The sequence below is a fragment of the Geotrypetes seraphini genome, chromosome 6 (genome assembly GCF_902459505.1).
Source record: "Geotrypetes seraphini chromosome 6, aGeoSer1.1, whole genome shotgun sequence".
NCBI classification, from domain to species: domain Eukaryota; kingdom Metazoa; phylum Chordata; class Amphibia; order Gymnophiona; family Dermophiidae; genus Geotrypetes; species Geotrypetes seraphini.
The window spans coordinates 228,043,001-228,067,596 of NC_047089.1; the positions used below are offsets into that span (position 1 = coordinate 228,043,001).

General features: G+C 48.6%; 1 protein-coding gene across 6 annotated transcripts in view; it reads right to left on the reverse strand.

Moving 5' to 3' along the window:
- The window catches only part of SCAF4 (SR-related CTD associated factor 4), a 375,178-nt gene extending 350,799 nt beyond the window's left edge, over positions 1-24,379 (reverse strand). For 2 of the 6 annotated variants that reach the window (XM_033949803.1, XM_033949798.1), the window contains exon 1: positions 24,052-24,373. In XM_033949803.1, the coding sequence (XP_033805694.1) occupies positions 24,052-24,081 (30 nt within the window). In that variant the 5' untranslated portion in view covers positions 24,082-24,373. Of the gene's footprint in view, positions 1-24,051 lie in introns of all 6 variants that reach the window. The other 4 variants (XM_033949802.1, XM_033949800.1, XM_033949801.1 and 1 more) reach the window with 4 other exon arrangements.
- Between the last annotated feature and the right edge of the window lie 217 nt (positions 24,380-24,596).

A 24,596-nucleotide genomic window follows, 5' to 3' on the forward strand; every position in this document is an offset into this window, starting at 1 on the left:
TTCAGATGAAGAGATTGAAGATTGGGATGTAACAGCGAACCCTGACCCTGTGATAGTAGAGAGGGAAACCGAGGCAGAGGTAGTGGATCTCTGATGCTGAGTTGGAGCAGAAGGGAAAACCAAGGCTGGCGTGGCCAGCGAGGAGCAATCAGGATCAGGGTGGCTTGCACCGTTTTTAGGTGGACCAGCGTCCGCAGTATCAGGGGAAACGGCGGAAACGCGTACAGAAACCTTCCCTCCCAGTCGAGGAGGAAGGCGTCGGCCTCGAGCTGGTCTGGGGAGTACATTTGGGAGCAGAAGAGAGGCAGCTTGTGGTTGTGGGGGGATGCGAACAGATCTATTTGAGGCGTCTCCCACTGTTCGAACACCCGTCGTAGGGTCTGAGAGTGTAGTGACCACTCGTGTGGCTGGAGGAGGCGGCTGAGTCTGTCCGCCAGACAGTTTTGTTCTCCTTGTATGTACACCGCTCGAAGGAAGGTGTTGTTGGAGATTGCCCATTTCCAGAGGCGCAGGGCTTCCCGACAAAGGGACCAAGACCCTGTCCCCCCCCTGTTTGTTTACGTAGTACATCGCTACCTGGTTGTCGGTTCGGATGAGAACCACCCGGTCGTGGAGCAGATGTTGAAAAGCTACAGCTGCGAGATAGATGGCCCGAAGCTCTAGCACGTTGATGTGGCAGCGACGGTCCTTTGCTGACCATATCCCTTGAGTGCGTAGGCCGTCCAGATGGGCTCCCCAAGCGTACTCCGACGAGTCCGTGGTGAGTACCTTGCTGTGGGGTGGGGCGAGGAAGAGCAAACCTTTGGAAAGATTTGAAGAATCGTCCCACCAGCGGAGCGATCGTTGCAATGAAGGAGTCACTGTCACAGGACGGTCGATCGGGTCCCGGTCTTGACGCCATTGAGCGGCCAGGGTCCATTGAGGGATTCTCAGATGGAGGGGGTGAAGGGTGTGACATGGACGGTGGAGGCCATGTGACCCAGGAGAGTCATCATCTGTCGAGCTGATACCGAGGTCAGCAGGGAGATCCTTCGACTCAGACTTACTAACGCCTCTAGGCGCGGAGGGGGGAGGAAGGAACGGAGGCGAACCGTGTCCAGCGTGGCCCCGATGAACTGTAGGGACTGCGAGGGCCTTATTGGGATTTTGGGAAGTTTATTTCGAACCCCAGACTCTGTAGGTAGATAATAGTCTGTTGGGTCGCTGAGATAACCCCTTCCCTGGACAGGGCTTTGATCAGCCAGTCGTCCAGGTAGGGGAATACCTGAAGGCCCTGGGAGCGTAAGGTAGCAGCGACCACCACGAGGCACTTGGTGAAGACTCGAGGTGACGATGCTAGGCCGAAGGGGAGGACACGGTATTGTAGGTGCCAGTCCCCTACCTGAAAACGCAAGAACTTGCGGTGGGCGGGGTGCACCGGGACATGTGTGTACGCCTCCTTCAGATCGAGGGAGCAGAGCCAGTCGCCCTCGTCGATCAGGGGGTAGAGGGTCGTTAGGGAAAGCATCCAAAATTTTTCCCGTACCAGAAATTTGTTGAGGCGTCTCAAGTCTAGTATTGGGCGTAGGTCTCCTGTTTTTTTCGGTACCAGGAAGTAACAGGAGTAGAAGCCTTTCCCCTGTTGATCGGGGGGAACCTCCTCCACTGCTCTCAGGCGAAGCAGGTCTCGAGCTTCGGAGAGGAGCAGGGGTAGCTGCGTCCGGTTGGGAGGGCAATTCCTTGGAGGGTTGTCTGGAGGAATGGCCCGAAAGTTGAGAGAGTATCCTGATGAGATCACGCCAAGGACCCATGCGTCCGACGTGACTTGTTCCCAGCGAGGGTAAAAGGCTTTGAGACGACCCCCGATGGGAAGGAGGCCTGGGACTATGGCGGAGGGGGCCCGCCCCCTTCCGCGTATTCCGTCAAAAGGACGGGGATGGTTTGGTAGTCGCAGGCGGTTGGGACTTGGGTAGAGCCCGATGGTGGGCCTGCGGGCGCCTGGGTGGAGGCCGCGAGAAGGCAGGAGTGGATTTTTGTGGGTATCGGCGCGGAGGGGCCTTGAACGGCCTGGACGCGGTCGGTTTAGGCTTTTGCCGGACGAGGGAGGCGAACGAGCGTTCGTGTTCGGAGAGGCGTTTTGTAGCCGCCTCGATAGTGTCATCGAACAGTTCTTTTCCCACGCAGGGGAGGTTAGCCAACCGGTCCTGCAAGTTGGGGTCCATGTCGACCAGGCGCAGCCAAGCTAGTCGGCGCATGGCGATAGCAAAGGCTGCCTCTCTGGAGGAGAGTTCGAAGCCATCGTAGGCCGCGTGGAATAGATGGAGGCGCAGGTTGGAGAGGGACTCTAAAAGCAGGCCAAACGCTCCTTGCCGGGAGGCCGGTAGGTCAGTCTCAAAGGCTCTCAATAGTCCAATGAGGTGTTTGAGGTAGGATGTGAAGGTGAAAGTGTAGCTTTGCACCCTAGAGGCCATCATTGCGTTTTGATATAGTCACCTGCCGAACTTGTCCAGGGTTCGGCCTTCTCGGCCTGGGGGGACCGCAGCTGAGACCCGGGATGGGTGAGCCTTTTTCAAGGAGGATTCTACTAGCAGCAACTGGTGGGAGAGCTGTGGTTGTTCGAATCCCGGGTAGGGTACTGTGCGGTACTTGGCCTCCATTTTGGAGGGTACGGCTGTGACCATGTAGGGGGTCTCCAGGTTCCTGAAGAAGGCCTGTTGGAGTACCAGGTTAGGTGGTAAGCGAAGGGACTCTCTGGGCAGTGATGGCATATCCAGCTCCGCTAGATATGGTTCAATCTTGGGAAAGGCTTCACTAAACCTGCCACACTGACCAAGGTCCTCAAATTCAAGGACACAAACTTCCAAGAGATGAGTGACTTTGTTCACCAGATGCTACAAAGCCAAGCAGAAACCGATAGTGTGGATGAAATGTGGTCGACTCTGAAAGCCACCATACAGGAAGCGACAAACCGTTATGTTAAGACAGTAAGTAAACACCGTAGAAACAATAAACCACAGTGGTTCACTGCGGAGATCTCAGACCTCATCAAAGAAAAGAAAAAAGCATTCATCTCTTACAAACAATCAAGGGAACAGGACTCCAGGGCAGAATATCTGACCAAGTCAAAAGCCGTCAAAACAGCAGTCAGGGAGGCTAAATTCAACATGGAGGAGTTTCTGGCGAAGAACATCCAGAAGGGAGATGGATCATTCTTCAGGTATATCAGCGACAGAAGTAAAAACTCAGGGGGAATAGTACGTCTAAAGAAACCAGACGGAGACTATGTGGAAAAGGACTCAGATAAAGCCCAACTGTTAAATGAATACTTCTGCTCTGTCTTCACCCGAGAAGCTCCGGGGCATGGCCCTCAGTTACAGACAAGGGCTGACTCAATTGACCCATTTAGCGATTTCAAATTTACGTCCAACAGTGTCCACGTTGAGCTGTCCAAGCTCAAGGTTTACAAGGCAATGGGACCGGACAACCTGCACCCCAGGGTACTCAGGGAGTTAAGTGATGTCTTGGCGGAGCCGCTGTCGGCGCTTTTCAACCTCTCCCTTAGTTCAGGTAGCGTCCCGTTGGACTGGAGGAAGGCTAACGTCATTCCACTCCACAAGAAAGGCTCCAAGACAGAAGCGGCAAACTACAGACCAGTGAGTCTCACATCAATAGTGAGCAAACTAATGGAAACTCTTATCAAACACCAATTGGATATGATCCTGAATGAAGAGAACCTACGGGATCCCCGTCAACATGGATTTACTAAGGGGAGATCCTGCCAATCCAACCTGATCAGCTTCTTTGACTGGGTGACGGGGAAGCTAGATGTTGGAGAGTCCCTGGACATCGTATACCTGGACTTTAGCAAAGCATTCGATAGCGTGCCTCATCGCAGGTTACTAAGCAAGATGAGTTCCATAGGATTGGGCGACAAATTGACGAAGTGGGTTGGGAACTGGCTTGGAGGTAGAGTTCAAAGGGTAATGGTGAATGGAACCCCCTCTGAAATGACGGAGGTGATCAGTGGAGTACCCCAGGGCTCTGTCTTGGGCCCGATACTGTTCAATATCTTTATAAGGGACTTGGCAGAAGGGCTCCGAGGTAAGATAACATTATTTGCCGATGACGCCAAACTAAGCAATGTAGTGGGCAAAAGCACAATAGATAAAAATTCAATGCCCGACAATATGATGCATGATCTACTCTTACTAGAGAACTGGTCTAAGACATGGCAGCTCAGCTTCAATGCCAAAAAATGCAAAGTTATGCACCTGGGGGCCCAGAATCCATGCAGGACTTATACCCTTAATGGCGAGATCCTAACAAAAACAGTTGCAGAACGAGACTTAGGGGTGATCGTCAGTGAGGACATGAAGGCCGCCAATCAAGTGGAGCAAGCTTCTTCCAAGGCAAGACAAATCATAGGTTGCATACGCAGGGGTTTCGTCAGCCGTAAGCCTGAAGTCATTATGCCTTTGTATAGATCCATGGTGAGACCGCACCTGGAATACTGTGTGCAATTCTGGAGGCCACATTACCGTAAGGATGTGCTGAGGCTGGAATCGGTCCAGAGAATGGCCACCCGGATGGTCTCGGGACTGAAGGATCTCCCGTACGAAGAACGGTTAGATAAATTACAGCTATACTCGCTCGAGGAGCGCAGGGAGAGGGGAGACATGATCGAGACGTTCAAGTATCTCACGGGCCGCATCGAGGTAGAAGAAGATATCTTCTTTTTCAGGGGTCCCACGGCAACAAGAGGACACCCGTGGAAAATCAGAGGCGGGAAACTGCACGGTGACACCAGGAAGTTCTTTTTCACCGAAAGGGTGGTGGATCGCTGGAATGGTCTTCCACTTCAGGTGATTGAGGCCAACAGCGTGCCTGATTTTAAGGCCAAATGGGATCGACACGTGGGTTCTATTCGCAAAGTAAAGGCAGGGGAGGGTCATTAGGGTGGGCAGACTGGATGGGCCTTGGCCCTTATCTGCCGTCGACTTCTATGTTTCTATGTTTCTATGTAGGTACTCCTTAGAGTATCTGGAGTCGGACTGGAGGTCTAAGTCCAAAGCGTGGCCCATGTCCTGGACAAAGCGAGTGAAGGATGGGCGGGATGTTCCCGGGGCCCCGTGCGGGGTCGGTGAACGAGACCTCCGTCGGGTGGAGAATGATGGGGAGGCTTCCCTCGAGTATCGAGGTTCCTGCTCCGATCCACGCTCCGAGACCGGGGAAGCACTGTGAGAGTGTTCCGGGGTCGTCGATCTTCGGCGTCTCGAGGAGCCCCTCGGAGACGATGCCGGGGTTCGGGGTACCGATCGATGTCGAATCGGTGACCTCGACCCGGACTCCCTCGGAGAATACCTGCAACCTCGGGTCGGGTTCCCGGTCCGAGGGGGAGTTCGGAGGATGCGCGGGTTGGAGAGTGATAACTCAGCCACCCTTAGTGGTCCCATACGAGGTGTAGGAGAACGGCCTCGTAGAGTTGGTGAACCTCGGGCCTTCTTGGAGGTACGGCTGATCGAGGTTTCTGTCGTTTTAGCACGGCGTTTTGCCCCGCGGCGGTCTGCGGAGGGAGAGCGTCTCGGGTGCCTCGGCGAGGAGTCCGAGGAGGATGGGATGCGGCGAAGCTTGCGCACTTTTCCCCGAGGTTGCTCGATGCGAGGCTCAGGCTGGTCTGGCACCTGTGGGGTCGAGGTCGAGGCCGATTGTAAACTGGGCCATTGCAGCGGACAGCTCTGACGAGATCATCGCTCGGAGTAGGTCCTGGAAGACGGGCACGGACAGCATCGAAGGCATGTCCACTGCCTCGGTGCACTCCACCGGGGGCGACCTCGTATCAGAGTATTCCCGTGTGGTGGAGGCACGGCCCGAAGGCTTGGAGGGCTTAGCCGGGGCTGTAAGCATGGGGCTTTCGCCATGCGTCGACGGTGTCCCCGAGGCTGGCTTCTTCGATGTTACGGAACCTGAAGAAGGAAGAGGGGACTTACCCGGGGCCGAGGCTTTCTGCTGTCCCGAAGGCTTCGGATTCGGGTCTCGGGGCGATGCCGAGGTATTCGGGGCCGAGGTCAAGGCCGGGGCCGGGGCCGACCTCGAGGCCGAGGTACAGGGTTGGTCCGGGGCGAAAAGGTCCGCCATGCGGGCTTTTCTTCTACGGAGGGCCCAGTTCTGGAAAGTAGCGCACTGGGGGCAGGAGTCGGTTGGATGAGCCGCCCCCAGGCAGAGGATGCACCGGCGATGCGGGTCTGTGATGGAAAGAAGCCGCTCACACCGGGTGCACTTTTTAAAGCCGGTCAAAGGCCGGGACATAGAATCGAAAGTAGCCGCGGCTCGAGTAGCCACGCGGCCACGGGGACCCGGAAGCCTCCGGGTCGTCAAAAACGAAGCAGGAATCAAGTTGAAAAGTAAAGAATTCGCGCACAGCGACTTAATCGATAAAAAAACAAGAAAAAATCGCGGTGCTAAAAGGCAGTTGGGGTAGAGCCTGAAAAACACGACTTCTAGGCTCAGCGGAAAATTTTGAACTGGAGACCACGAGGGGATGCGCCCTCTAGTGGAGCAGGAAGGCACGCATGCGTGGAGCAGCAGAGCAAACTTAAATCTTCAATCAAGTTTGCTTGAAAATGCTTCCGCATCGGGGCTCCGTAGATGACGTCACCCACATGTGAGAATATCATGCCTGCTTGGCCTGGGATAATAAAAGTTTTGGGGTTTTTTATTTTTTTTTAACAAAAGTAAGTCCGTATGGAAACGTGAACACAGCGACTATCGAAATAAAAGTCGCGGTGAGAGAAGGCAATGAAAGCTGCAGAGCTGAAGAGGACTTCTCGGCTCCGCAGAAAACGTTGAATTGAGGTACCTCACAGGAGACGCGCGCCCTCATTCAGGCGGGAAGGCACTCACCCATGCGCAGTGCAGCACTCGTAAGCTCTTATAAAGATCATCAAGCAAGTCTGATTGCGAGGCTGTCCGCTGCAGGGCTCCGACGGTGACGTCACCCACTGTTGAGAATATGCTGCCTGCTTATCCTGGGATAAGAGAAAGGTCTGATGAGAGTTGAGGTCGTGGAAGCAGGAGGACATCCCGTAGCAGGCCGGACCGAATCGGGGGTCGAGGGTGCAGCCAATATTTCCATACCGAAAATGTTCCCCACTTGAACTCGATGATGTTTGAGGGTTCGAGATTGAAGAGTAGCACAGCAAACGCACGACTCCAGGCAATGGTCAGGCCCCAGACACTGAAGACACCAGAGGTGTGGGTCAGTGAGGGAGATCGCGCACTGGCACTTGCTACACTTCTTGAAGCCCGTGACCGGCAGGGACATAGAAGGAAATATAGCCGCCACAAAGTTGAAGCCCACAGGCTGAGGACGTGCGACAGGCCCCGCCAGTCACTCGACAAAAAAATTAACTTTTTTTTTTTTTAAAACAAAGACCAAAAGAAAAGCACAGCGACACAGTAAGAAGTAAAATAAAACATGAGCCACAGTGAGAGAAGGCACGAAGCGAACTAAGTTCAGCACAGAGTGTTAAAGACGGACTTCTCAGCTCCGCGGAAAACTGAGAACTGAGGAGACGGGCCCTGTGCTGGGCGGGAAGGTATTCGCACATGCACAGTGCGGCAGACTCGAATCTTCCGAGTTTTCTACAAGGAAGTCTGCTTGCAAGGCTGTCCACATCCGGGCTCCGTGGATGACGTTACCCACATGTGAGAATAGGCTGCCTGATTGTCCTGTGATAAAAAATGTTATTGAAACAAATGATTAGAATAATATGCTTAAACTCCAATTCACAATGGAAAGGTAGAAATTTACATAAGGTAGATCAAGTAATATATCATATCGTACGATATAATAATTATACATACGTGCAATCAAAATTCATATGTTTTATAGTAAAGTATACTGAACCAGAGGTCTTGCATCCACTCCCGCGAGTCCGTTGCAGGAGATACTGATCACTGTTTTCAGTAACTCTTCCTTCTCCCTGCTCTTTGCTGCCCTAAGTCAGTTAGTTTCAAAGCCAGCAACAGTCCTACAGGAGGACGGGAAGACCCCCTCCCCCAACAATACTCTGAGCTGTTCATAAATATAAACACATAGCTCATAAACATGCCAAGGAGAGGAACAACATAAGAAACCAATTATACATTATACAGACAATTTGCAATGTCTTCCAATTTACAATAGCTAGAAGAAAGGTCAGAGATGCAGCCTTCAAGTAGCAAGAGGTTCAGGAAGGCACATCCATAATGATGGGCGGAGGGGTTCAGCATATCATCCCTATCTACTGGAAAAGATATTATCAAGGAAGAATCTAATATTTTTCCAGTGCAATAAAAATGGTATACTGAACCAAGGGACGTACCTAAGCAGTTCCAGAAACCCCAGGTGGGAGAGATAAGCCTGCCTCCAAAACTGAAGATCCAAAGGAGGAGTCCTCTTGAGTTGCTACATTCACTCTATAAAATTTGGAGAAAGTGTGAAGGGACGACCAAGTCACCACCCGGCAAATATCATTCGGTGGAACAGCCCTGGCTTCAATCCAGAAAAGGCAATCCCTCTCGTCAAGTGCACTCAAAGCTCAAAAAGAGGCTGCCTACCGCAATGTAGTAGGATGAAATAGCTAACCTAATCCATCTTGAAATGGTAGCCTAGGGAGACGGCCTCCCCTTCTTGGTCGAATTTGTCAACACGAAGAGGTGGTTCAAGAGACAAGTCATTTTTAACCTCCAGGTAACGCAAAATAGCCCTCCAGACATTCAGCACTTTCAAGACTTTGTCCTTCTAGATCTGAAGGGCTGGAAAGCTGGAAGGCAAACTTCCTGATTGAAATGCCAAAACCACCAGCAAGAGAAAAGTGCTGCAGAGGGCACATGTGCGCTCTCGCACAAAGAACTATTTCTATCGTAGCCGCCATCAAGTCCAAAACCCAAAGATAATCCCAGGCTGACAGCTGCACCAGCAGAGCTGAAATTTGGCTCTCAAGTTTCAGTCTGCGGGCCTCTGGAAGACACACTCAGCCTTTCTCCAAGTAGAATTGACAGCCAGATACTCCAGGGATTGAATGAACTGCTGATGGCTCTTCTTCAGGTTGACAATCAATCCCAGACCTTGAAGCGTCATTAATACAGTCTGAACCACTCTCTCCACTTCCTCTCGTGCTTGTGCCCTGATGAGCCAGTCATCCAGATTAAGGGTAGACCAGTCAACCCAGTTTGCAGAGGTGAGCTGCCATTACAACCATCACCTTGGTGAAGGTCCAGGGGACTGTAGCCAGGTTGAATGCAAGGGCCTTGAATTGAAAATGCTATTCCAGGACATGAAACCGAAGGAAACACCTGTGGTCCGGAAATATTGGGATGTGGAGATACACCTCTGTCAAGTCAAGCATCACCAGGAATTCCCCCGGTTGCACTGAAGTAATGACCAACCAGAGAGTCTCCATATGAAAATGAGGCACTCAGAACCATACTGACGTACTTGAGACTCCAATTCTCTGAGCCTTTCTTAGCTATGATGCAGTATATGGAGTATCTGCTGGAGCCCAAATCTGAGTCTGGAACTTGCTTAATGGCTTAAATGTCCAGCAACTTTCATAGGTTTGCCTGGACTGCTCTTTCCGTCTGCTTGCCAGCAAGTTCATGAACCAGACAGAGAGGGGACAGGTGAACTCCAACTTGTAGCAGTCAGTCCCTGATGACTTCCAGAACCCACTGGGTTGGTTGTGATAGCCTTCTATGCTTCCAGGAAGTCCTGCAGTCTGCCTCTTGTTTTGGACTACACCCCCCCCCACCCCTGAAAGGAGGTGGAGTCCTGGGGTTTTCTATTCCTGGAGAATCTCTGCCATGGACTCTGAAAGGATCTCAGGGATGAGGACCCAGAGGAGAAAAGGTGCAAATGGCATGAATGTCAAAATGACCCAAGGGCCTTCCTTTTAGAAGTCCTGGACCTGCTGTCCGGGAGCAACAACGGACAGCGGTCCTGGATGCTAGCCATGACATCATCCAATCCCCGGTCAAATAGCACGTTGTCCCTGAAAGTAAGCCTGCCAAACATGGCTTTGGACATAGAATCCCCAGCCCAATGTCTGATCCACAAGATTCTACAAGCAGACACAGAATAAGATGAAATCTTGCCCACTACTCTCAGCAGATCATACAAAGCATCAGCCATCTAGTCCACTCCTACCAGCAACAGCTGGGAAGGAGGATCAGAAGGCGCACCACCTGGGTCACGCAATCTACTACTACTATTATTTCTATAGTGCTACTAGACATATGCAGCGCTGTACCGAGTCACAAAGGAGACAGTCTCTGCTTGAAAGAGCTTACAATCTAAATAGACAAGATAAATAGGATGTCATAAATGCAGTTAATCTAGAGTGGCACACTCAAACCACAAAGGAGGCTGCCGCAGCAGCCCTCACTGCCAGCGACAAGTCCTCAAACTGCCTCTTGAGCAACATGTCCAATCTGCAATCCTGTTGATCCTTAAGCACTATGCCCCTCATCACTGGGAATGTATGCGCTCGATCACCTGAGTCATCAGACAGTCCACTTTAGCATAGCAGCTAGAACTCATGATCCATTGGATAGCTCAGTGGCAAAGCCACAGAACACCGCACCATGACAGCTAAAGCCATCTGTTTAGCAGACACCTGCATCAAGTCGGGAATCCAAATTGGCAAGCCCTGACTCCATATTTGGGAATAGGCCAGCAAGAGGAATCCAGCTCCTCCAAAGAATCTGCCAGATATTGCACCCAAGCAAGGCAAGCTTTCACGATCAAAAATGACTGCCATAGGAAGATCACCACTGCCCCACTTCACCGCTAGGACACTGTAATGCCATTTCCAGACTGGTCAGAGAGCAGGTTGCAAGTGTAGGCGGTCATTAACCGGGCGTGCCGGATGAATCTGTACTGAGACCAGTGCCATTTTAACTTATTTATAAATGATCTTGAAATTGGAATGACAAGTGAGGTGATTAATAATAATAATTTTTATTCTTATATATCACCAAAGCCATGGTAGTTCGAGGCGGTTTACAACAAGAAGAGCTGGACAATCAGCAAAGAATAATTACAGTGGTATCATCAAGTACAAGTGGAGAGGGAGGATACAAGTTGAGTGGAAGTAAGACGGAGTGAAAGACACAGAGAGAGGTAGGAAGCGTACATTTGCAGATGACACTAAACTGATCAAAGTTGTTAAAATGCATGCAAATTATGAAAAATTGCAGGCAAACCTTAGGAAACTGCAAGACTGGGCATCCAAATGGCAGATGAAATTTAATGTAGACAAATGCAAAGTGATACATATTGGGAATAACCTAAATCATAGTTACCTGATACTAGGGTCTACCTTGGGGGTCAGAGCCAAAGAAAAAGATCTGGGTGTTATTGTAGACAATACAGCAGCCAAAACAGGATGCTAGGAATTATTTAAAAATAGATGGTTAACAAGACTAAGAATGTTATAATGCCTCTGTATCGCTCCATGGGGCAACCTCACCTTGCATGCATTTTAACAACTTTGAACCGTTTAGTGTCATCCGTAAATATAATCAACTCACTCGTCGTTCCAAATTCTAGATCATTTATAAATAAGTTAAACAGACCCAGTCCCAGTACAGATTCCTGCGACACTCCACTGTTTACTCTCCTCCACTAAGAAAAATGACCATTCTGTACTTATTTTTTCTTTGAATTATCAACTTGCCCTCACCTTCATTGCTTCTTCCATGTCATACTGTTCAGCAATTTATTTTCTAAATGATTTTGAATCCTTCTAAAAAAGGAATGTGCAACATACTATATTTTTCACACTATAAGACGCACCTGACCATAAGAAGCACCTAGGTTTAGAGGAGGAAAACCAAGAAAAAAAATTCTGAACCAAATTGTATACTAATCTATTTATATAGAGAGAATAATGTAACACTGGAGAGAAGCTTGACATTTCCAGGCAGGTCACAAATAGACCTTTACTTTGTCCCATTCAGGCACATTAGATAGGAAAGAATGCTTGAAACTAGAGTTCCTTTCCCTTTTCAGCATGGTAAAGCACCAAAGCCTCTCTCGACAGCCTTTCAGTGACTCCTCTTTGAGACTTTTTCCCTGGCCTAACCCCCTACTTCAGCTTATTGGCTTTATATCTCTTGGTGCTAGTACTGGCTGCAAACTACAGCCTCTCTGATATCCAGGAACTATGTCCACTCGATAGTCCCACAAAACCTAAACTTCTGCAGGGTAAAAGCAACAAAACTATTTTGCACTGGGATTATTGTGGCTTGCATACTGAATGAACAGGAAGGACTGGCGCGATGGATTCAGAGGAGGACTCTGGTGAGACCTCATTTAGAATATTGTGTACAATTCTGGAGGCCGCACCTTCAAAAAGATATAAAAAGGATGGAGTCAGTCCAGAGGAAGGCTACTAAAATGGTGTGTGCGGTCTTCATGATAAGGTGTATGGGAAAAGACTTAAAGATCTTAATCTGTATACTTTGGAGGAAAGGCAGGAGGGGAGATATGACAGACATTTAAATACCTACGCAATATAAATGTGCATAAGTCGAGTCTCTTTAATTTGAAAGGAAACTCTGCAATGAGAGGGCATACGATGAAGTTGAGAGATGATAGGCTCCGGAGTAATCTAAAGAAATACTTTTTTACAGATAGAGTGGTAGATGCGTGTAACAGTCTCCCAGAAGAGATGGTGGAAATAGACTGTGTCTGAATTCAAGAGGAGCTGGGATAAGCACATGGGATCTCTGAGAGAAAGAAAGAGATAATGGTTACTGCGGATGGGCAGACTAGATGAGCCATTTGGCCTTTATCTGCCATCATGTTTCTATGTTTCTAGGACCATTACTTTATTAACAGTGTCGCAGTAGAAGCATTGCAGCCTTGTACCCAGGACAGAAGCCCTTCTTCCCCCAAGTAAAAGCGGCTCAGATGGTAAATATCAAAATGGGAAATTCACAACTGATCTGACCCAAATTAAAATTAAAGTAGATAGCTTGGTATAGAAGTGATGGGGAAAAGCCTAGGACACCAACTTAGGAGAAAAAACTGGACGGTGACCAGGCACAGCAGCAGCACACAATTGCCAAATTTTATTTTAGGGCAGAAGCCGAACAACCTATCAATTTCACTGCACCCCCTCCCTAAATAGAGATGAGTCACGTGCAAAACAAAAGCAACAACTACAACTGTAAGTCAAACTGGGAAAAGAACGGAAGCTCCCCACGTGACTGACGCCTTGAAGGTAGCCAATCCCTGTGCATGAAGGATTGGGAGGGCAGGATTTCCATGTAGCAGCCGCCCTGATCTCTAGTGCGAGGAAATATTGCTGGTGAGCACTGGCAGAGAGGCGGTTTTGTTTCTCGTTTTTGCTGCTGCTGCTACTGCTTCCAGGGGATCAAGAGTCATGGGTGCATTGTTGCTAGCGTTGGGGGGTGAGGGGTAAAAAAAATTTATATTCACTTCATAAGATGCACAGACATTTCCACCCACTTTGGGGGGAAAAAAATTGTGTCTTATGGAGTGAAAAATACTGCATGTTTTCTGTATGCTTGTTCTTAAGATTGTATACCCCATTCTTTTATCTTTCCTATTAAATGGAGTGATTTTCTTTTAATTTTTTCAACTTTGTATTGTAAACCATTTTGCTGTACTTTGTGTGAACTAGCAGTGTGTGTGAACTAGCAGTGTATCAAACAATAACATTATCCCAGGACAAGCAGGCAGCATATTCTCAACAGTGGGCGACGTCACCGACAGAGCCCCGCAGCAGACAGCCTCGAAAGCAGACTTGCTTGAAGATCTTTTAAGAGCTTCCGAGTGCTGCACTGCGCATGCGCGAGTGCCTTCCCGCCCGAGTTAGGGCGTGCGTCTCCTGGGAGGAACCTCAGTTCAACGTTTTCCGCGGATCCGAGAAGTCCTCTTCTTTTAGCTCTGCAGCCTTCGTTGCCTTCTCTCACCGCGACTTTTGTTATTTTATTAGTCGCTGTGCTCGCATTTCATTGTTCTTTTCTTCTTATCCAATATTCAAAAAAAAAAAAATCTTTTATTTTTTCTTTTTATTCCGGCAGCGGCCTTACGGCCTAGGCCTGACCGCTTAACTCGTTCAGTACGTCGGTTTTCGTTTTTTCTATGTCCCAGCCTCTAACCAGGTTCAAAAAGTGTAGCCAGTGCAACAAAACCTTTTCAATCACCGATCCTCATAGTCGCTGTATTGTTTGTCTGGGTCCTGAACATTGTCCCACAGCTTGTTCACACTGTGCTACCCTCCAACCTCGAGCCCTTCGTCGGCGCCATGCCAAGCTCCTTCAACCTTTTGGCACGATGGACCAGCCAGCTGACAAGGTCTCAACCTCGGCTTCGGGGACAGCCTCGACCTCTAAGTCCTCGATCTCGACTCCAGCTTCTGCCTCCACCAAGGCCTCGACCTCGACTCCTTCAGCCTCAAAGGCCTCAGCGGCAGCTCCTCTGAAAAACTTGACAGGTAAGTCTCCTGTCTCTCCTTCAGAAGCCTCCAGAGTCACAGGCATCCCAGACCGTATCTGCCGGCCTACCTGCCTCGACTAGACCTCCAGCTAAGCATGCCTCCAAGCATCAAGAATACTCAATCTCGAGGTCGCCCTCCTTGGAGCACATGGCTGCACCTTCAAAACCTGATCCTTTTGTCTCGGTGCCCATGTTCGAGGACATGTTAAAAGCCATTCTGACCACACAGATTTCCTCGGTCATGGCTCAACTCCTCCCGTCCTCGACCCTGCTTCCTGTGAGCCAGCCTGAGCGGCAGTCTGAGACCCCGGTGGAAGTACCTAGAGGCAAGCCTCAGAAGTCTCGCCGGTTCTCATCCAGTGACTTCACCTACTCCTCGGACACAGTCTCCTCAACCTCGACCGAAGCATCGCTCAAGGCATCTCGCTTCCAAGCTTCCTCAGGAGACAGCTCTACAACAGAAACCCTCGCCTTCTCTGGATACTGAGACTTCTATGCCTCGTTTATCCAAGGCTACCGAGACTTCTTCCAAATCTAAACATAAGTCTCGCAAAGCTATTACACCGGCTGCTTCTCCTCAAAGTCCATCAAGGTCGAGGACTCCTCCATCGAGACTGCCTCCAAGGGAGCCTTCTCCTCCTGCCTCGACCCAATCTGTTCCTCGAACCCCAGGAACTTCACCATTGAGGGTTCTGAAGTGCAAACACTCACTGACTCCTCCTCACGCAGGTAGTGCAGCTTCCTCAAATCACTGTGCGCCTGGACTCTGAGCCTCCAGAGAGGCTTCTCCCTCCTACTCAGTAGTTCCTCTGTCTTGCACTCCTTCTCCAGAAGGTGCCTCACCTCGAAGTCTGCCTCTTTTGCCAGGTTTATCTTCGACATGGGAAAAGCTCTTCAACTGGATCTCCACTCTGATTCCTAGTATACACCTGAATACTTGGCGGACATTCAGTTGCCTCATCCATCCAAGGAGACCTTGAGGTTTCCTATGACTCCAGTATTTAAGCAAACTTTCTTAAGGAATATGGAAACTCCTTATTCCATTACAACCATTCCATCCAAGCTGGAATCCAGGTATCATAAGAACATAAGAATTGCCACTGCTGAGTCAGACCATCATGCCCAGCATGCCCAGCAGTCCGCTCAAGCGGCGGCCCTCTGGTCTAAGACCAGCACCCTATCTGAGACTAGCCCTACCAGTGCACGTTCTTGTTCAGCAGAAACTTGTCTAACTTTGTCTTGAATCTTTGGAGAGTGTTTTCCCCTATAAAAGCCTCTGGAAGAGCGTTCCAGCATTCTACCACTCTCTGGGTGAAGAAGAACTTCCTTACGTTTGTACGGAATCTATCCCCTTTCAACTTTAGAGTGTGCCCTCTTGTTCTCCCTAGCTAGGAGAGGGTGAACAACTTGTCCTTATCTACTAAGTCTATCCCCTTCAGTACCTTGAATGTTTCGATGATGTCCCCTCTCAATCTATGTTCGAGGGAGAAGAGGCCCAGTTTCTCTAATCTTTCACTGTACGGCAGCTCCTCCAGCCCCTTAACCATCTTAGTCGCTCTTCTCTGGACCCTTTCGAGTAGTACCGTGTCCTTCTTCATGTACGGCGACCAGTGCTGGATGCAGTACTCCAGGTGAGGGCTTACCATGGCCCGGTACAGCAGCATGATAACCTTCTCTGATCTGTTCGTGATCCCCTTCTTTATCATTCCTAGCATTCTGTCTGCCCTTTTTGCTGCTGCCGCACATTGTGTGGATGGCTTCATGATTTGTCTATCAGAACTCCCAAGTCCCTTTCCTGGGAGGTCTCTCCAAGTACCGCCCCGGACATCCTGTACTCGTGCATGAGATTTTTGTTACCGACATGCATCACTTTACACTTATCCACGTTGAACCTCATCTGCCATGTCGATGCCCATTCCTCGAGCTTGATTATGTCATGTTGCAGATCTTCGCAATCCCTCTGCGTCTTTACTACTCTGAATAATTTCGTATCATCCGTAAATTTAACCACCTCGCTCGTCGTACCTATGTCCAGATCATTTATAAAGATGTTAAAGAGCACAGGTCCAAGCACCGAGCCCTGCGGCATCCCACTGGTGACGCTCTTCCAGTCCGAGAATTGTCCATTTGCCCCCATTTTGTTTCCTATGCTCCAGCCAGTTTTTAATCCACGTATTTCACCCTCAATTCCATGGCTTGCAATTTTCCGAAGTAGTTGTTGATGCAGAACCTTGTCAAACGCCTTCTGAAAATCCAGATATACAATGTCGACCGGATCGCCCTTGTCTATCTGTCTGTTTACTCCCTCAAAGTGGTGCAGCAAGTTCGTCAAACACGATCTGCCTTTGCTAAAACCATGCTGACTGGTCCTCATCAGCCCGTGTCCGTCAAGGTGATCAATGATGCTGTCCTTTTATCAGTGACTACCATTTTTCCCGGTACCGAGGTCAGACTCACCGGTCTGTAGTTCCCCGGATCTCCCCTCGAACCTTTCTTGAAGATCAGTGTAACATTCACCACCTTCCAGTCTTGCAAAGGCTTCGAGAAATCTCAATTATCCCATCAGTCTTTAGTGGTGGAATCTTCTTTAAAGAAAGCTCATCCATCTAAGCTTTATGCTGCGGTCCCTCCAGGCAGGGAGGGCCGTACCATGGACAAGTTTGGCCGCAGATTATACCAGAATTCCATGATGGCTAACAGAATTCTCAATTATAACTACATTTTCACGGCTTATTTTAACAATTTCCTCAAATTACTGCCTAAATTCTACCTGGCTTTTGAGTAACAAAGTCTTCCAGAATTCAAACAGATCATCAGAACTGTCTCAACTTTGCCTCTTCATGCTGCAAGCCACATACCTTTTGAGCTCTCTTCTAGAGTTTCGGCCTTTGCAGTAGCCATGAGACGTCTTGTTGATATGGATCCCAATCTGCAGGACAGTCTAGCGAACTTGCCTTGCCAGGGAAATGAACTCTTTGGTGATTCTATTGAAGCTGCTACAAAGCGCCTCTCTGAACATGAGCGCTTTTTTGTTTCCTTGATTCAGCCGAAGCCTACACCAGCTTTCTCCATGCCTCCACAACAACGACAGCAGAAGGCTCAGAATCCTGCTGAGACTAAACCAGCTCAGTCTTTTTGACATTCCCAGTCTGAGCATGCCAACCTCCCTAAATCAAAATTCTCTTCTGCCCATAAGAGGTCGTCGTCACCAATTTTATCACCAATGGGAGATGATCACCTTAGATCTCTGGGTTCTCACCATCCTTCGGGAGGGATATTCACTTCACTTTCTTCAGGTGCCTTCAGATCGCCCTCCAAGAGAGTGTCCTTCCAATTCATCGCAACTTCCCTTCTTCTTCAGGAAGCTCAGGCTCTTCTTCGAGCTGTCAATAAGGTTCCTCTAAACCAGTGGTTCCCAAACCTGTCCTGGGGGACCCCCAGACAGTCAGGTTTTCAAGATATCCCTAATGAATATGCACGAGAGAGATTTGCATATAATGGAAGTGACAGGTATGCAAATCTCTCTCATGCATATTCATTAGGGATATCTTGAAAACCTGACTGGCTGGGGGTCCCCCAGGACAGGTTTGGGAACCACTGCTCTAAACCAACGAGACATGGGCTTTTATTCCCGTTATTTTCTACTCCCAAAGACGACAGCGGATTTGCGACCCATTCTGGACCTCAGAGCCCTCAACAAATTTCTAGTCGAAGAGAAGTTTCTGATGCTATCTTTATCAACCTTATATTCCCTGATGGATCAGGGAGATTGGCTATGCTCTCTAGATCTCAAAGAGGCTTACACTCACATACCGATTCATCCAGCCTCTTGCAAATATCTTCGATTCAAGGTGGGGAATTTTCATCTACAATACAGAGTTCTTCCTTTCGGACTCGCCTCATCCCCCAGAGTCTTCACGAAATGTTTGGTGGTGATGGCTGCAGTCCGTGCCCAGGGTCTTCAAGTTTTTCCATACCTGGACGACTGTCTTATCAAGGCCCCCTCTCAACAAGGGGTTATTGCAGCGACCCAACAGACTATTATGTTCCTCCAAAATCTGGGGTTCGAAGTCAACTTTCCAAAATCCCAGCTGACCCCATCTCAGTCTCTCCAATTCATTGGGGCCACTCTGGACACTGTCCAGTTCAGAGCGTTTCTACCTCCACCACGTCGGGATACCCTCATTCGCCTTTGCCATCAAGTGTCTTATCTCACATCAATTTCAGCAAGACAAATGATGGTTCTGCTCGGTCACATGGCTTCTACAGTTCATGTGACTCCTTTTGCCAGACTTCACCTTCGCATACCTCACTGGACCCTGACATCTCAGTGGCAACAAGCTACCGACCCGCTTTCTCAACAAATTACAGTAACTCCTTTGTTGAAGCAGTCTCTCCACTGGTGGATGCTCTCTTCCAATCTTTCCAGAGGTTTGCTGTTCCACAATCTTCCTCATCAGAAAGTTCTCACAACAGACTCGTCAACCTACGCATGGGGAGCCCATCTCGACGGACTTCGGTCTACATCTATTTGAGTCTATCTCAGTGCTTTTCATCAGACTCTTAATTGGAAACCTCTGTCTGCACATCCTGTGGTTCCCACTTTATGAAAGGACTTTTTAATGTTCATCCACCACTTAAACCACCCCCAGTGGTCTGGGATCTCAATGTTGTCTTGGCTCAATTGATGAAGCCTCCTCACATCTGCTCGTAGGGTCAGTGAGTTACAAGATTTGGTTGCGGATCTACCTTTCACAGTTTTCCACCATGACAAAGTGGTCCTCCGTACTCATCCGAAATTCTTACCTAAAGTTGTTTCAGAATTTCACATCAATCTATTGTTCTTCCAGTATTTTTTCCAAAGCCTCATTCTCACCCTGGAGAAGTTGCGCTCCATACTTTGCACTGCAAGCGTGCCTTGGCTTTCTACTTGCAACGCACTCAACGTCACAGGACAGCCCACAATTTTTCATCTCCTTCGATCCAAATAAGTTGGGGCACCCTGTCTTGAAGCGAACCATCTCCTGGATGGCTGCTTGCATCTCTTTCTGCTATGCTCAGGCTGGTCTCCCTCTGCAGGGTCGAGTCAAGGGCCACAGAGTTAGAACTATGGCAGCGTCTGTAGCTTTCCTCAGATCAACTCCTATTGAGGAAATCTGCAAGGCTGCCACTTGGTCCTCGGTTCATACATTCACCTCTCATTGCTGTCTGGATACTTTCTCCAGAAGGGAGGGCCATTTTTGTCAATCTGTTTTGCAAAATCTTTTTTCTTAACTTGCCAACTCTCCCTCCATCCCATTATGCTTAGCTTGGAGGTCACCCACTGTTGAGAATATGCTGCCTGCTTGTCCTGGGATAAAGCACAGTTACTTACCATAACAGTTGTTATCCAGGGACAGCAGGCAGATATTCTCACAACCCACCCTCCTCCCCCTGGTTGGCTTCTTAGCTAGGTATCTGAACTGAGGTTCCTCACAGGAGACGCGTGCCCTAACTCGGGCAGGAAGGCACTCGCACTTGCACAGTGCAGCACTCGGAAGCTCTTACAAAGGTCTTCAAGCAAGTCTGCTTTCGAGGCTGTCCACTGCGGGGCTCCGTCGGTGACATCACTCACTGTTGAGAATATCTGCCTGCTTTCCCTGGATAACAACTGTTACGGTAAGTAACTGTGGTTTATAGTAGCACTCCATTGTTTTCAAGCGAAAAACATAAAAGCACCTACAAGAGATTCTGAATCAGAATTTCTGGTAAGGCTCAGTACAGTAGCACCCTTCAAATCATTATTGGGTCCTTTTACAAAGATGCACTGTCAATCACTGCATGTTAAATGTCAAGCCGTCCATTCTATTGCTTTGAGTGGCTCGCCTAAGAGAATAATGAAATAGAAGGAATTGTCAAGAACTTTAATCACTTATGGTTAGAGCACACGGTCGAGTCATATTATTATTATGACCAACACCTACTTCTCATATCAGAGACGCACAGCCAGTGAACAAATGCACGTCACATGCAGACTTTGTGGGTATATAAGGTGGGATCCAAATCACAATTCAATATTTAAAATCCACTCATCTGGAACAGTACATTCTATATAGTGAGAAGCATCTTCAAATTTACACAGGAAAAGGCCTCAGAAATGGAGCCTACGCACAGTCGTGATATCATAGACTGAATTGTTCAGCGTAGTTTACATGCTCCTTGCTCCAGTCATTGGCCAAAAACCTTTTTAGTGAAACTCTTATTTTTAATGAAACTCTAACTTTCGTCTGAACTACTTTTTAATATTATAAAATGATATGAAAAGAGTTCACTTCAATTATTTTGGATTCTCATCCAGTCAAACTCGGGTTAGTCTATTTAGATGTATATAAGGTGGGATGTCAGCAAGTTGACAATATAGCAAAACCATGGCTGTCATGGGGAGAAAAGCGCAATTTCTCAGTCATTGAAAAAGGCATGGTCATCAGCTAGCGGGCCAAGGACAGAAGCATTGCAGAAATGGCAGAATTTGTGAACTATTCACAGGCAGCTGTGGTTAAAGTGTACCATGAGTGGACGAATGGAACCTTTTCAATGACCCAACGTGGTAACTGTGGGGCAGCACACACCATCAATGCAAGAGGTGAACATCGGCTGTGCAGGTTGGTGCAGCTCACTGCTCAAACTAACTGGGGGCTTCTAGATGTGTATCTAAAATGACTTTGCAATAAACCCTATTGTGAATGGGGATCCAGAGAAGATGGCTAGTGACTGCACCTATGCTTACGAGGGCTCATTGCAAAAAACAGCTTCAATTTTCACAGGAGTACCAACACTGACTTGCACCGAATAGCAGAGGGTTGGTTGCCTTCTCCCATGAGTCACGTTTTAAGCTTCATCAAATGGATGGACATTGGCATGTAAGGCATGAAACCACCGAGAACACCCAACCACTGTTGGACGTACACAAGCTGGTGTTGTTAGTGTTATGGTCTAAGGAATGTTTTCTTGGTATGGTCTAGGACCCTCGACACCTCTGATAAGCACGCAGCCGATATTGGTATCTCTCCATACATGTTGACTGTCTTCCCTATGGCCAATGGGATCTTTCAACAGGACAACGCGACATGTCATACACATCACCAGAATTGTTCACGAGTAGTTCACAGAGCACGACCAAGCTACTTCCCTGGCCTAAACCAATCGAGCACATTTGGGACCACCCTCAATCAATATGTTCAACAACTGGATCCACCACCACACACTTGTCAGTAACTATATGACACTGCAGTCTACATGGCTCTAGATACCTCTAGCAACCATCCACAATATCTTACTGAGTCACTCCAACGGTGTCTGGCTGTCATCCATGCTGCCAGAGGCGGTTATTCGTTATGGGTACCCTATCACCTAATTCCTAGACAAAGCTGCTTGGCAGTTTACATATGTACCTTATTTACCCCCCCTCCTCCCTTTTACAAAACTGTAGCGTGGTTTTTAGCACCAGCCGCAGCGGTAACAGCTCCAACGCTTAAACGAATTCTATGAGCATCGGAGCTGTTACTGCCGTGGCCGGTGCTAAAAACCGCACTACGGTTTTGTAAAAGGAGGGGGGTATTTTTTTTCTATATTGTTCTCCCAGGGGAGCTCAGAACGGTTTACATGAATTTATTTAGGCACTCATGCATTTTTTCCCTGTCTGTCCCCATGGGCTCACAATCTATTAAGCGGTACTCTTACTAAGTTGTGGTAGGCTCTAAACATGATTACTGCAGCTTAATATGGTTTACTTCAGGGCATGCAGAGGCATTCCAAGGTGTTTCAAATGCATACACTAACCAAATACTAAAAAAAAATTATTTTTTGGCCGATAGGTAGGGGCAGAGAATGAATGTTTGTGCTAACCAGATATTGCATTGGCATTGCCGTCTGCTGATTAACACAGGATTAGCATGTGAGCCCATACAACCTACAAAACAAGTTGCACAGTAACAGTAAATGACAGCAGAAGATGACCCTCATGGACCATCCAATCTGCCTAAGGTGACTAGAACCCTTGCCACCACTCTGATTAGGTCCAGGTCACCCATGTGAAGTCACCACCACGCCAACCATATAGGCAGCCAAGCATGATGGGGATAAGTTACTATTTTTTTCTTCTATAGTGCCACTGAAAGGCAAACGCAGCGCTGTACATTTTGACATTAATAGATGGTCCCTGCTCAGAAGAGCTTACAGTTTAACTTGGAAGACAGACATGACAATGTAAGAGGAGTTAGGAGTTGAAAGCAGTCTCAAAGAGGTAAAAAAAAAAATAAAAAATTAAATACCGTCAGCAGTAGACCACATATTAATCAAGATACCTTCTCCTGCCTCCTAAGTTGCAGAGTCCTCCCACTCAGTAAAGGCTCATGTACTAATACTGTATTTGTTAATGGTCATGCGCTAATGGCAACATTAACATATGGCCATTAATTTTTTTACAATGGCCATTTTCTGGCTGCTTCAGCACACACTTAATACAAGTCTTTCCCATGTGCTAAGTTCACTTTCTACCACAGTTTTGTAAAAGGACCACTAAAGCAGCATAGTTTAGCATACCTGACCCCAAGTGTTGTGCATGTTTGTTGCCTATTGATTATATTCTAAACTGTTGTGATCTTACCACCAAAACAGTGGTGATTATATATGTGATAGATCTATCTCCCACATGAATATATAAAGCAGAATATATAAAGCAAAATTAAAAATGGTGAGCTTAATGATTTACTTTAACCCATTAAAGTAGCCACCAAACTTCAGGTTGTCTTCAAGTCTAAATGTAACCGATTCCACTTGTTGAAACCGAGGTCGTCACCCACCCCACCCACTTTTGAATCATGAGCGACTAAAAAGGTTAAACCAACTCCCCTAGAACATCTAGCCAACCTCAAGCAGCACCAGGCCTTCTTTTATATTTGTTTTGCTTCTAGTACGTTTGTAAATGGAGCCCCCGAACGCCATACAGCTGGTAAAGCCTCCAGATTAAATATTTACAGTACAACAGAATGTTTTAAAATTAACGCGCTTCAAGTTTGTTGAAAACAGCAGCATTCCCCCCCCCCAAAAAAAAAAAAAAAAATACTAAGCATTTAGAAAAGGATAGGCCTAGACAGGCGGTGTATAAATTCTAGATTAGACTAGAGAAAATAGCAAGTTGAATTTACAGTACAGGCCCAGAAGAAAAAGCCTCGCCAAAAACAGAGCCAACCCCGCTGCTTCCCCTCCTCACACCACAGGTGTCTACCGTTCGCTCGCCGCTGCCTCCCTCTCTACAGGAGGCTTTCTTTCGCCACTCACCCTGACCCTTGGGCCTTCTTCCTGTTCCCATCCTAACGCCCCACGCCACCGCTCTCTCTTCTTCCTTTACCCCCCGCACTCAGAGCCTCTTCCCCCCCCCCTAATCTCACCAGCACCGTAGGCCCCTTGCCCCTACCCACCCTCGGCCCTCTTTCTCTCGCCGCTCCCACAGGCCTCTCGCGCTTTTTCTTTCGGCCTGCGCCGCCTCCCCTCCCCCCGTCTCCTCCTCCTCCGGAGTTTCTCACCTCCTGGTTGAAAGCGTTGACCGCATCCATTTTGAGACAAAGCGCGCGCGGAGAGATCCAGCGCTGCGACGTACTCAATCCCTGCCGCGCCGCTCCACCATGTCCGAGTCCCGGCGGCGGCCGCGACTCCCTGACCCTACCCGGCGCACGCTCTCCCCGCACTACAAGATGGCCACCCCCACGCGCCCAAGGCTTTCTGGGATTGAACGGCCCTCCATACACTTCCAGCCGACGTCCTCAGGGAAGGCCGACGTTTTTGCGTCACTCGTGTGAAGCTTCGCCGAACCCTGGCGACGGTCAGAAGAGGGGGGGGGGAATTCAAAGACTACCCTAGGAAACGGGCGAGGAAACTATAAGTTCTGATAACTTCTCAGTTTCTGAGCTTGTATTTTCCTCTTTTCTCCGTATGGTAGATCCGGACGGAATCCGACTCCATGCCCCCATCAAAGATGGCTTCCACGTCACGCGCTCAGCCGTGTCAGTTAGGCCTTGCTATGACATGTAAGCTGGCAACCAATTCAAAGACTACCCGCCTAGTAGTTAAG